Consider the following 13065-nt stretch of genomic DNA (forward strand, 5'->3'; position numbering starts at 1 on the left):
GACACATGGCTGCCCGGGGACACGTCGCTGCCTGGGGGTGCCCCCGCAGGGGTGGCCGTGCCGGAGGCGTCGATCTTCGCCGACTGCCCCTCGATGTGCTGGTAGCCGGGGATGGATGTCGGCAGCACTGGGGAGGCTGGGGCCACCCCTGTCCCCTCTCCGCTGGTGCCACCAGCGTCGCCAGGCTTGGGAGCATCCTGGCTGGGCCCCACCGCGTCCGGGGAGCAGCCAAAGAGTCTTAGGGCCTCCTGTAGAAGAATCTCCTGGGAGACGTCAAAGTCACCTGCAGTGTGCCCAGGGCCTTGGCTGTGGGGGGCAGCGCAGGGGCTGGGGGACATGTGGCTGCCCAGGGACACGTCGCTGCCTGGAGGTGCCCCCGCAGGGGTGGCCGTTCCGGAGGCGTCGATCTTCGCCGACTGCCCCTCGGTGTGCTGGTAGCCGGGGATGGATGTCGGCAGCACTGGGGAGGCTGGGGCCACCCCTGTTCCCCCTCCGCTGGTGCCACCAGCGTCACCAGGCTTGGGAGCATCCTGGCTGGCCCCCACCGCGTCCGGGGAGCAGCCAAAGAGTCTTAGGGCCTCTTGTATAAGCATCTCCTGGGAGACGTCAAAGTCACCTGCATTGTCCCCAGGGCCTTGGTCGTGGGGGGCAGCGCAGGGGCTGGGGGACACGTCACTGCCCGGGAGTGCCCCCGCAGGGATGGCCGTGCCGGAGGCGTCGATCTTCGCCGACTGCCCCTCGGTGTGCTGGTAGCCGGGGATGGACGTTAGCAGCACGGTAGGGGCTGGGGCCAGCGCTCTTGCCTGGTTGTCGTAGGGTGCAAGGTATTGTGGCTGTCCCTGGGGGGTCCCTGGGGCTGCCCAGGCCAGGGGGGCCCCGCAGCCCCAGGGACCCCACAGGGCAGCGCCTGGCAGAGAAGCGGCACCCTGGCCGAGCGTGGCGGTGGCCGGTGGAGGCAGGTTAGTGGCTGTCCACTGGATGTGGTAGACCCGGGGGTCGAAGAGGCAGCCGCATGGAGCCCTCTGCAGACCTGTGTGGGTGAGAGGGAGCCGTGCTGGGCCGGGGGGACTCTGCAGGGGCACCCGCCGAGCCAGCCCCCACGGCCGACGTCCCCCAGCTCTGCGCCAGGCGTGTGGGGAGCTTGTGTGCGGGGGGATCGTCACGGGGTGAGCTGCTGTGCCAGTGGGACGGGGTTGCACATCGGGGAGGAGAGTCCCTCCTAGGAGGTGAAACGGGGGAGATGGCCCCAAGCGTTTGGGAAATTCTCTGCCGCTTGGCTCGAGCGGGCACGCGTCACCCAGGCGAGGGCGAGGGCGAGGGTGCTGGCGAGGGCGAGGGTGCTCCCGCGGGCTTGCTGAAGGCCCGTGCGAAAACTGCCGGGGGGACGGTTGTGCTGGGGATGCCAAAGGTGCGAGAGCAGCCTGGGGTGCCCTACCTGGTGGTGGTGCCTGGGGGGCCTGGGGTGCCCCCCCTGGCAGGGGTGCCCAGGCTGCAGGGAAGGGCTGCTCCTGCCCGGGCAGATGGCACAGGTTGGCTGAGGCTACGAGAGAGAGACAGGAGCGATGGCCGGCGGTCAGCTCCGCTCTTGCCCCCAAGAGCGTCCCTGGGCTGCAGGGGTTGGGGTGGGTCCCTACCTGGAGGGTAGAAGGTTTCGGGGAGCACAAATGGCTGCAAAAGCTGGGGCGCCGGGGGGCCCCAGGGCCCAGGCAGTGGGAGCTGCCGTGGTGGCCGCGCCATGGTCCCTTCTGGCTGTTGGCTGCTAAGGACTCTTTGGCATCTCCCGGGAAGGAACGCGGGGGCTCCCCGTGTTCCGCCCCACCCCCAAGAGCCTCCCCAGCTCGTCCTGGGGAGGGAAAGGGTTAAGGGAGGCTGGGGTGCCCCCGGGGCCTAGAGGCGGCTCTCAGGGGCTGTGGGTGCAAATCCTCTTGGCTTCCAACAGTCTTCTTCCGGTGGGGGAAAGAGAACAAGTGGATTCAGCCGAGCCGAGCGGGGACCAAGCCGCAGCCTCCTTGTGCCAGGTGGGAAAGGCCTTTGTGACTATCGCCCGTGCTTCTGTTCGCTGCATTGGCTGGAGTGCCAATGTGAAGTAGGAAAAAGGACTTTGAGGGCGCGAAGGAAGGTCACGCGGTGTCACTCGGTGGCATGCTTTCCCCCAGCCCTGGCTCCAGCAGTGCTGCCGGGTCTTTTAGTCGCCTGGTCGGAAAAGCAGCAGCTGCGGATCCCCCTGGGAGGGGGCCGCGCTTTCCCTGGGCGCGTGATAGCCAGGAGGAGACAGTACCCGCCGCTGCGTGCTCCCAGAAGAGGACTGGGTTCTGCACGACATCCGACGACGAGATGCTGGGGCTGTTTGTGCTCTGCAGGGACGGGGTTAGTGCCTCCCGCCCTCGTACTTGGAGGATTTGGCACTCCCAAGGACACCCTGGTAGGAGCGCAGGCCTCTCGCTCCCGCGATGGGAAGAGCGTGTGGCCTGGGGGAGTCGGGACAACTGCCGTGAACCGGAGGCCAAAGATCTCTCCCGGCCTGTATCGTGTTAGTGAAAGAGCTTGCTCTCTGTTCTGTTGGTGAGGCACCTCTGGCTGCAAGATTGTGCAAGGCCGTCTGCTGCGTAACTTGTGGCAGGGACACCGATGCCGGGGGCGCGAAGGCAAGCGCGCTTCTAAAACCATAAAACCTGATTTCATTTCAGAGCGCAGCTGAGCAACCCCGCTCCTCGCCACTCTGCCACCTGCGCCGTTGCGGCTGGGCCCGGGCAGTGCTGCACATCCCAAAGGCCAGCAACTCCCGCCTGCGTCCCTGCTGCTTTGCCAGGAGCTTCTGCGCTGCGAGCGATGTTTTGGGGGCTGATCTCTTGGACCGCAACTACTCCATCCCTGACCCGCAGCTGGTCAGGAGGATCGTGTCCCAGGTGGAATTGTCCCTCTCTGACGAGAACCTGGCCCAGGATGCTTTCCTCCTGAAACATGTCCAGAAGAAGAAGATGGGCTTCGCCCGCATCAGACTGCTGCCGTCCTTCCAGAAGGTAGGCAGCCCGTTGCGTTGGCCGAGCGGGGTGGGAGGTGGCCTTCCCGTGGAGGATGCCTGGGTGTCTGGGTGTGCTCTGGCTGTCTGCGGTGAGGCGTACGGGGAGGTCCAGGCTCTGCTCGGGCTGCCTGTGTCCCTGCAAAGCAAAGCAAAGCAAAGCAAAGCAAAGGGCTGGTGGTGCAGAGCTGGGCCCTGCTCTCTGCCTTCCACGCGCTGCAGCAGCACTCCAGCCAGGGAGGGTGGCTGGGGAAGCGGTGAAGAGTCCTGAAAGCAAGCCCAGGCCTGGGTTCACCTCTTCTGCCCGTGGTTCCCCCAGGCTGCTTTGGGAGAGGAGAGCTCGTCCTCCGGCGCTGAGGCTCCTTTACGTTTGGGTTTGGGGCTTTTTCTTTCCTTTCCTTTTCTTTCTCCTCCTCCTCTTGAGCAGCAGAACCCTCGGTGGCCCCCGAGAGCTGCGGGCGCTGGCGGTGCAGCGGCTCCAGGGGACAGTTTTGGGGCAAGGAGAGTGCTTGGGGCAAGTCAGCGTGCGAGGCAAGACTCTGAGCAGCAGCGTCACCGGGAGCTTAGCCGTGCTGCCGCCGCCGGGACTGCGGCTGCCCGGGGTCCGGAGCGGCTCCTGCCGCCCCAGCGGCACCACGGGGACTGCCCGAAGGCAGGGGCTCAGCCCCCCCCAACCCCCCGGTGCTGGGGGACCGCCCCGACGGGGACCTCACCCTGCACCTTCTGCAAGGCAGACCTGGAAAGGTGAGGCTGCTTCTCGAAGGTGCCGTTGGCCGCGTTGCTCCCAGCTTGTGGAGCTCGCATGGGAAATGGGCGGTAAAGAGAGATGAACTTTCCAGGCACTTTCTGGCTGTTGCTGAGATTTTATTTGTGTTTTTTTTTCTTTTTTTCCTTCTGTTTCCCCCCCTGCCCCCCTTCCCGGCGTTGCGGCTGCCCAAGGTGCAGCCAGCCAAGGGGAGGAGGGTCCCTGCCTGGCCTGCAGCTCCCTCCCTCGCCATTCTTGGGGTGATTCGGGGCTATTTTGCTGTGTCAGTGAGGCAAAGCTGGGCTGCGGGGCTGAGCGCGGTGGGACGCGAGGAAGGGTGTGATTGTCTTGAGGCTTTGAAGGGCTTTGCAGCGAGCCCTGTCCCCGCTGGAGGGGACGCTGGCGGGGTTCAGGACGAAGGCCTCGCAGCCCTTGTTGTCGTGTGTGTCCGTGTCCCCCCCCGGCCCCCAAGGTCTGTCCTTGTCCCAGGGGCAGCGTGCTGCTTTCTGCGTGGGGCCGTGTCCGTGAGTCCTGCAGGGACCTGTCTGTCCTGGCTTCCCCAGCAAAGGGCTGCTTCCCCTGGGGAAGGGGACAGGGGAGTCGTTCCCCTTCCCGTTCCCGCCCCCCCCCCCCATCGCCTGCCCCGCTGGTGGTGGCTGGGTTCCCCTCGGGGCTCGCTGGCTCGGATCTGGGGCTCAGCGGGGCTTTTGCACCTCTTGGGTGCTGTTTCCCGGTGCCCCCCGCGCTCCCTCCCCCTCCCACACAGGCGCGGAGCGGTTCTGGAGAAACAGCTTTTAATTGAAAAGACAAAAGAAAAGGTCCCATCAAAGCTGGTCTAAACCCTCCCTACCCCCCCGCCTGGCACCCCCCCCCGCCCCCTCCTCCCCCCCAACAAATACCCCCCCTTCCTCTCCCACCCCCCACTCCCCCCATCTCCATCTCACCCCTGTCTGATCCCCCCCTCACACCCCCATGTTGTCTGCCAGAGCCCTGCGCTTGCTGGGTGGCACTGGCAAGGAGCTCTGCGCCTGCCTCTTCCTCGGCGCGTCTGCCACGGCAGGCGGGGATGGTGGCAGGTCCATCCCCGCATCCTGCCACGGCTCCTGGGGCTCCATCCCGACGCTGTTGAATATTTCGAGGCTCAGCGTGGTGTCGCTGAGCTCGGGGATGCAGGAGTCAAGGGTGAGCAGCTCGTCAGGCAGCGACAAGGGGCTGAAGTCCCAGTCGGGGGTGGCTGCGCCGGTGCCACCAGCGTCCCCAGGCACGGGGCTGCTGCTGGGAGCGTCCTGGCTGGCCCCCACCGCGTCCAGGGAGTAACCGAGGAGGCTGAGGGCCTCTTCAAGAAGCACCTTGTCAGGCACTGCAAGGTCAGCTGCAGTGTCCCCAGGGGCTTGGCTGTGGGGGGCAGCGCAGGGGCTGGGGGACACGTGGCTGCCCGGGGACACGTCGCTGCCTGGGGGTGCCCCTGCAGGGGTGGCCGTGCCGGAGGCGTCGATCTTCGCCGACTGCCCCTCGATGTGCTGGTAGCCGGGGATGGATGTCGGCAGCACTGGGGAGGCTGGGGCCACCCCTGTCCCCTCTCCGCTGGTGCCACCAGCGTCACCAGGCTTGGGAGCATCCTGGCTGGCCCCCACCGCGTCCGGGGAGCAGCCAAAGAGTCTTAGGGCCTCTTGTATAAGCATCTCCTCGGAGACGTCAAAGTCACCTGCATTGTCCCCAGGGGCTTGGTCGTGGGGGGCAGCGCAGGGGCTGGGGGACACGTCGCTGCCCGGGAGTGCCCCCGCAGGGATGGCCGTGCCGGAGGCGTCGATCTTCGCCGACTGCCCCTCGGTGTGCTGGTAGCCGGGGATGGACGTTAGCAGCACGGTAGGGGCTGGGGCCAGCGCTCTTGCCTGGTTGTCGTAGGGTGCAAGGTATTGTGGCTGTCCCTGGGGGGTCCCTGGGGCTGCCCAGGCCAGGGGGGCCCCGCAGCCCCAGGGACCCCACAGGGCAGCGCCTGGCAGAGAAGCGGCACCCTGGCCGAGCGTGGCGGTGGCCGGTGGAGGCAGGTTAGTGGCTGTCCACTGGATGTGGTAGACCCGGGGGTCGAAGAGGCAGCCGCATGGAGCCCTCTGCAGACCTGCGTGGGTGAGAGGGAGCCGTGCTGGGCCGGGGGGACTCTGCAGGGGCACCCGCCGAGCCAGCCCCCACGGCCGACGTCCCCCAGCTCTGCGCCAGGCGTGTGGGGAGCTTGTGTGCGGGGGGATCGTCACGGGGTGAGCTGCTGTGCCAGTGGGACGGGGTTGCACACTGGGGAGGAGAGTCCCTCCTAGGAGGTGAAACGGGGGAGATGGCCCCAAGCGTTTGGGAAATTCTCTGCCGCTTGGCTCGAGCGGGCACGCGTCACCCAGGCGAGGGCGAGGGTGCTGGCGAGGTCGAGGGTGCTCCCGCGGGCTTGCTGAAGGCCCGTGCGAAAACTGCCGGGGGGACGGTTGTGCTGGGGATGCCAAAGGTGCGAGAGCAGCCTGGGGTGCCCTACCTGGTGGTGGTGCCTGGGGGGCCTGGGGTGCCCCCCCTGGCAGGGGTGCCCAGGCTGCAGGGAAGGGCTGCTCCTGCCCGGGCAGATGGCACAGGTTGGCTGAGGCTACGAGAGAGAGACAGGAGCGATGGCCGGCGGTCAGCTCTGCTCTTGCCCCCAAGAGCGTCCCTGGGCTGCAGGGGTTGGGGTGGGTCCCTACCTGGAGGGTAGAAGGTTTCGGGGAGCACAAATGGCTGCAAAAGCTGGGGCGCCGGGGGGCCCCAGGGCCCAGGCAGTGGGAGCTGCCGTGGTGGCCGCGCCATGGTGGCCGCGCCATGGTCCCTTCTGGCTGTTGGCTGCTAAGGACTCTTTGGCATCTCCCGGGAAGGAACGCGGGGGCTCCCCGTGTTCCGCCCCACCCCCAAGAGCCTCCCCAGCTCGTCCTGGGGAGGGAAAGGGTTAAGGGAGGCTGGGGTGCCCCCGGGGCCTAGAGGCGGCTCTCAGGGGCTGTGGGTGCAAATCCTCTTGGCTTCCAACAGTCTTCTTCCGGTGGGGGAAAGAGAACAAGTGGATTCAGCCGAGCCGAGCGGGGACCAAGCCGCAGCCTCCTTGTGCCAGGTGGGAAAGGCCTTTGTGACTATCGCCCGTGCTTCTGTTCGCTGCATTGGCTGGAGTGCCAATGTGAAGTAGGAAAAAGGACTTTGAGGGCGCGAAGGAAGGTCACGCGGTGTCACTCGGTGGCATGCTTTCCCCCAGCCCTGGCTCCAGCAGTGCTGCCGGGTCTTTTAGTCGCCTGGTCGGAAAAGCAGCAGCTGCGGATCCCCCTGGGAGGGGGCCGCGCTTTCCCTGGGCGCGTGATAGCCAGGAGGAGACAGTACCCGCCGCTGCGTGCTCCCAGAAGAGGACTGGGTTCTGCACGACATCCGACGACGAGATGCTGGGGCTGTTTGTGCTCTGCAGGGACGGGGTTAGTGCCTCCCGCCCTCGTACTTGGAGGATTTGGCACTCCCAAGGACACCCTGGTAGGAGCGCAGGCCTCTCGCTCCCGCGATGGGAAGAGCGTGTGGCCTGGGGGAGTCGGGACAACTGCCGTGAACCGGAGGCCAAAGATCTCTCCCGGCCTGTATCGTGTTAGTGAAAGAGCTTGCTCTCTGTTCTGTTGGTGAGGCACCTCTGGCTGCAAGATTGTGCAAGGCCGTCTGCTGCGTAACTTGTGGCAGGGACACCGATGCCGGGGGCGCGAAGGCAAGCGCGCTTCTAAAACCATAAAACCTGATTTCATTTCAGAGCGCAGCTGAGCAACCCCGCTCCTCGCCACTCTGCCACCTGCGCCGTTGCGGCTGGGCCCGGGCAGTGCTGCACATCCCAAAGGCCAGCAACTCCCGCCTGCGTCCCTGCTGCTTTGCCAGGAGCTTCTGCGCTGCGAGCGATGTTTTGGGGGCTGATCTCTTGGACCGCAACTACTCCATCCCTGACCCGCAGCTGGTCAGGAGGATCGTGTCCCAGGTGGAATTGTCCCTCTCTGACGAGAACCTGGCCCAGGATGCTTTCCTCCTGAAACATGTCCAGAAGAAGAAGATGGGCTTCGCCCGCATCAGACTGCTGCCGTCCTTCCAGAAGGTAGGCAGCCCGTTGCGTTGGCCGAGCGGGGTGGGAGGTGGCCTTCCCGTGGAGGATGCCTGGGTGTCTGGGTGTGCTCTGGCTGTCTGCGGTGAGGCGTACGGGGAGGTCCAGGCTCTGCTCGGGCTGCCTGTGTCCCTGCAAAGCAAAGCAAAGCAAAGCAAAGCAAAGGGCTGGTGGTGCAGAGCTGGGCCCTGCTCTCTGCCTTCCACGCGCTGCAGCAGCACTCCAGCCAGGGAGGGTGGCTGGGGAAGCGGTGAAGAGTCCTGAAAGCAAGCCCAGGCCTGGGTTCACCTCTTCTGCCCGTGGTTCCCCCAGGCTGCTTTGGGAGAGGAGAGCTCGTCCTCCGGCGCTGAGGCTCCTTTACGTTTGGGTTTGGGGCTTTTTCTTTCCTTTCCTTTTCTTTCTCCTCCTCCTCTTGAGCAGCAGAACCCTCGGTGGCCCCCGAGAGCTGCGGGCGCTGGCGGTGCAGCGGCTCCAGGGGACAGTTTTGGGGCAAGGAGAGTGCTTGGGGCAAGTCAGCGTGCGAGGCAAGACTCTGAGCAGCAGCGTCACCGGGAGCTTAGCCGTGCTGCCGCCGCCGGGACTGCGGCTGCCCGGGGTCCGGAGCGGCTCCTGCCGCCCCAGCGGCACCACGGGGACTGCCCGAAGGCAGGGGCTCAGCCCCCCCCAACCCCCCGGTGCTGGGGGACCGCCCCGACGGGGACCTCACCCTGCACCTTCTGCAAGGCAGACCTGGAAAGGTGAGGCTGCTTCTCGAAGGTGCCGTTGGCCGCGTTGCTCCCAGCTTGTGGAGCTCGCATGGGAAATGGGCGGTAAAGAGAGATGAACTTTCCAGGCACTTTCTGGCTGTTGCTGAGATTTTATTTGTGTTTTTTTTTCTTTTTTTTCTTCTGTTTCCCCCCCTGCCCCCCTTCCCGGCGTTGCGGCTGCCCAAGGTGCAGCCAGCCAAGGGGAGGAGGGTCCCTGCCTGGCCTGCAGCTCCCTCCCTCGCCATTCTTGGGGTGATTCGGGGCTATTTTGCTGTGTCAGTGAGGCAAAGCTGGGCTGCGGGGCTGAGCGCGGTGGGACGCGAGGAAGGGTGTGATTGTCTTGAGGCTTTGAAGGGCTTTGCAGCGAGCCCTGTCCCCGCTGGAGGGGACGCTGGTGGGGTTCAGGACGAAGGCCTCGCAGCCCTTGTTGTCGTGTGTGTCCGTGTCCCCCCCCGGCCCCCAAGGTCTGTCCTTGTCCCAGGGGCTGCGTGCTGCTTTCTGCGTGGGGCCGTGTCCGTGAGTCCTGCAGGGACCTGTCTGTCCTGGCTTCCCCAGCAAAGGGCTGCTTCCCCTGGGGAAGGGGACAGGGGAGTCGTTCCCCTTCCCGTTCCCGCCCCCCCCCCCATCGCCTGCCCCGCTGGTGGTGGCTGGGTTCCCCTCGGGGCTCGCTGGCTCGGATCTGGGGCTCAGCGGGGCTTTTGCACCTCTTGGGTGCTGTTTCCCGGTGCCCCCCGCGCTCCCTCCCCCTCCCACACAGGCGCGGAGCGGTTCTGGAGAAACAGCTTTTAATTGAAAAGACAAAAGAAAAGGTCCCATCAAAGCTGGTCTAAACCCTCCCTACCCCCCCGCCTGGCACCCCCCCCCGCCCCCTCCTCCCCCCCAACAAATACCCCCCCTCCCTCTCCCACCCCCCACTCCCCCCATCTCCATCTCACCCCTGTCTGATCCCCCCCTCACACCCCCATGTTGTCTGCCAGAGCCCTGCGCTTGCTGGGTGGCACTGGCAAGGAGCTCTGCGCCTGCCTCTTCCTCGGCGCGTCTGCCACGGCAGGCGGGGATGGTGGCAGGTCCATCCCCGCATCCTGCCACGGCTCCTGGGGCTCCATCCCGACGCTGTTGAATATTTCGAGGCTCAGCGTGGTGTCGCTGAGCTCGGGGATGCAGGAGTCAAGGGTGAGCAGCTCGTCAGGCAGCGACAAGGGGCTGAAGTCCCAGTCGGGGGTGGCTGCGCCGGTGCCACCAGCGTCCCCAGGCACGGGGCTGCTGCTGGGAGCGTCCTGGCTGGCCCCCACCGCGTCCAGGGAGTAACCGAGGAGGCTGAGGGCCTCTTCAAGAAGCACCTTGTCAGGCACTGCAAGGTCAGCTGCAGTGTCCCCAGGGGCTTGGCTGTGGGGGGCAGCGCAGGGGCTGGGGGACACGTGGCTGCCCGGGGACACGTCGCTGCCTGGGGGTGCCCCTGCAGGGGTGGCCGTGCCGGAGGCGTCGATCTTCGCCGACTGCCCCTCGATGTGCTGGTAGCCGGGGATGGATGTCGGCAGCACTGGGGAGGCTGGGGCCACCCCTGTCCCCTCTCCGCTGGTGCCACCAGCGTCGCCAGGCTTGGGAGCATCCTGGCTGGGCCCCACCGCGTCCGGGGAGCAGCCAAAGAGTCTTAGGGCCTCCTGTAGAAGAATCTCCTGGGAGACGTCAAAGTCACCTGCAGTGTCCCCAGGGGCCTGGTCGTGGGGGTCAGCGCAGGGGCTGGGGGACACGTGGCTGCCCGGGGACACGTCGCTGCCTGGAGGTGCCCCCGCAGGGGTGGCCGTGCCGGAGGCGTCGATCTTCGCCGACTGCCCCTCGATGTGCTGGTAGCCGGGGATGGATGTCGGCAGCACTGGGGAGGCTGGGGCCACCCCTGTCCCCTCTCCGCTGGTGCCACCAGCGTCACCAGGCTTGGGAGCATCCTGGCTGGCCCCCACCGCGTCCGGGGAGCAGCCAAAGAGTCTTAGGGCCTCTTGTATAAGCATCTCCTCGGAGACGTCAAAGTCACCTGCATTGTCCCCAGGGGCTTGGTCGTGGGGGGCAGCGCAGGGGCTGGGGGACACGTCACTGCCCGGGAGTGCCCCCGCAGGGATGGCCGTGCCGGAGGCGTCGATCTTCGCCGACTGCCCCTCGGTGTGCTGGTAGCCGGGGATGGACGTTAGCAGCACGGTAGGGGCTGGGGCCAGCGCTCTTGCCTGGTTGTCGTAGGGTGCAAGGTATTGTGGCTGTCCCTGGGGGGTCCCTGGGGCTGCCCAGGCCAGGGGGGCCCCGCAGCCCCAGGGACCCCACAGGGCAGCGCCTGGCAGAGAAGCGGCACCCTGGCCGAGCGTGGCGGTGGCCGGTGGAGGCAGGTTAGTGGCTGTCCACTGGATGTGGTAGACCCGGGGGTCGAAGAGGCAGCCGCATGGAGCCCTCTGCAGACCTGTGTGGGTGAGAGGGAGCCGTGCTGGGCCGGGGGGACTCTGCAGGGGCACCCGCCGAGCCAGCCCCCACGGCCGACGTCCCCCAGCTCTGCGCCAGGCGTGTGGGGAGCTTGTGTGCGGGGGGATCGTCACGGGGTGAGCTGCTGTGCCAGTGGGACGGGGTTGCACATCGGGGAGGAGAGTCCCTCCTAGGAGGTGAAACGGGGGAGATGGCCCCAAGCGTTTGGGAAATTCTCTGCCGCTTGGCTCGAGCGGGCACGCGTCACCCAGGCGAGGGCGAGGGCGAGGGTGCTGGCGAGGGCGAGGGTGCTCCCGCGGGCTTGCTGAAGGCCCGTGCGAAAACTGCCGGGGGGACGGTTGTGCTGGGGATGCCAAAGGTGCGAGAGCAGCCTGGGGTGCCCTACCTGGTGGTGGTGCCTGGGGGGCCTGGGGTGCCCCCCCTGGCAGGGGTGCCCAGGCTGCAGGGAAGGGCTGCTCCTGCCCGGGCAGATGGCACAGGTTGGCTGAGGCTACGAGAGAGAGACAGGAGCGATGGCCGGCGGTCAGCTCCGCTCTTGCCCCCAAGAGCGTCCCTGGGCTGCAGGGGTTGGGGTGGGTCCCTACCTGGAGGGTAGAAGGTTTCGGGGAGCACAAATGGCTGCAAAAGCTGGGGCGCCGGGGGGCCCCAGGGCCCAGGCAGTGGGAGCTGCCGTGGTGGCCGCGCCATGGTCCCTTCTGGCTGTTGGCTGCTAAGGACTCTTTGGCATCTCCCGGGAAGGAACGCGGGGGCTCCCCGTGTTCCGCCCCACCCCCAAGAGCCTCCCCAGCTCGTCCTGGGGAGGGAAAGGGTTAAGGGAGGCTGGGGTGCCCCCGGGGCCTAGAGGCGGCTCTCAGGGGCTGTGGGTGCAAATCCTCTTGGCTTCCAACAGTCTTCTTCCGGTGGGGGAAAGAGAACAAGTGGATTCAGCCGAGCCGAGCGGGGACCAAGCCGCAGCCTCCTTGTGCCAGGTGGGAAAGGCCTTTGTGACTATCGCCCGTGCTTCTGTTCGCTGCATTGGCTGGAGTGCCAATGTGAAGTAGGAAAAAGGACTTTGAGGGCGCGAAGGAAGGTCACGCGGTGTCACTCGGTGGCATGCTTTCCCCCAGCCCTGGCTCCAGCAGTGCTGCCGGGTCTTTTAGTCGCCTGGTCGGAAAAGCAGCAGCTGCGGATCCCCCTGGGAGGGGGCCGCGCTTTCCCTGGGCGCGTGATAGCCAGGAGGAGACAGTACCCGCCGCTGCGTGCTCCCAGAAGAGGACTGGGTTCTGCACGACATCCGACGACGAGATGCTGGGGCTGTTTGTGCTCTGCAGGGACGGGGTTAGTGCCTCCCGCCCTCGTACTTGGAGGATTTGGCACTCCCAAGGACACCCTGGTAGGAGCGCAGGCCTCTCGCTCCCGCGATGGGAAGAGCGTGTGGCCTGGGGGAGTCGGGACAACTGCCGTGAACCGGAGGCCAAAGATCTCTCCCGGCCTGTATCGTGTTAGTGAAAGAGCTTGCTCTCTGTTCTGTTGGTGAGGCACCTCTGGCTGCAAGATTGTGCAAGGCCGTCTGCTGCGTAACTTGTGGCAGGGACACCGATGCCGGGGGCGCGAAGGCAAGCGCGCTTCTAAAACCATAAAACCTGATTTCATTTCAGAGCGCAGCTGAGCAACCCCGCTCCTCGCCACTCTGCCACCTGCACCGTTGCGGCTGGGCCCGGGCAGTGCTGCACATCCCAAAGGCCAGCAACTCCCGCCTGCGTCCCTGCTGCTTTGCCAGGAGCTTCTGCGCTGCGAGCGATGTTTTGGGGGCTGATCTCTTGGACTGCAACTACTCCATCCCTGACCCGCAGCTGGTCAGGAGGATCGTGTCCCAGGTGGAATTGTCCCTCTCTGACGAGAACCTGGCCCAGGATGCTTTCCTCCTGAAACATGTCCAGAAGAAGAAGATGGGCTTCGCCCGCATCAGACTGCTGCCGTCCTTCCAGAA

At 66.3% G+C, this 13065-nt stretch overlaps 1 protein-coding gene across 1 annotated transcript; it reads right to left on the minus strand.

Moving 5' to 3' along the window:
- Positions 1-4048: 4048 nt before the first annotated feature.
- On the minus strand, positions 4049-6584 carry LOC138689484 (proline-rich protein 22-like). Its single transcript, XM_069804546.1, has 3 exons — positions 6482-6584; positions 4733-5883; positions 4049-4270 (listed from the first exon to the last, which is right to left on the minus strand). Exons 1-3 carry the CDS (start codon positions 6582-6584, stop codon positions 4049-4051), a joined length of 1476 nt encoding a protein of 491 aa, XP_069660647.1.
- Between the last annotated feature and the right edge of the window lie 6481 nt (positions 6585-13065).

The sequence above is a fragment of the Haliaeetus albicilla genome, chromosome 16, assembly GCF_947461875.1.
Source record: "Haliaeetus albicilla chromosome 16, bHalAlb1.1, whole genome shotgun sequence".
Taxonomy (NCBI): domain Eukaryota; kingdom Metazoa; phylum Chordata; class Aves; order Accipitriformes; family Accipitridae; genus Haliaeetus; species Haliaeetus albicilla.

What these genes read in the sequence shown, in the direction of transcription:
- LOC138689484 (XM_069804546.1), bottom strand. Translation starts at nt 6,584, where the DNA reads ATGGCGCGGCCACCACGGCAGCTCCCACTGCCTGGGCCCTGGGGCCCC. An exon ending in CGAAACCTTCTACCCTCCAG is followed by an intron (nt 5,884 to 6,481) that starts GTAGGGACCCAC and finishes TCACCCACGCAG; the next exon opens with GTCTGCAGAGGGCTCCATGC. An exon ending in CTCTGGCAGACAACATGGGG is followed by an intron (nt 4,271 to 4,732) that starts GTGTGAGGGGGG and finishes GGCCCCACGCAG; the next exon opens with AAAGCAGCACGCTGCCCCTG.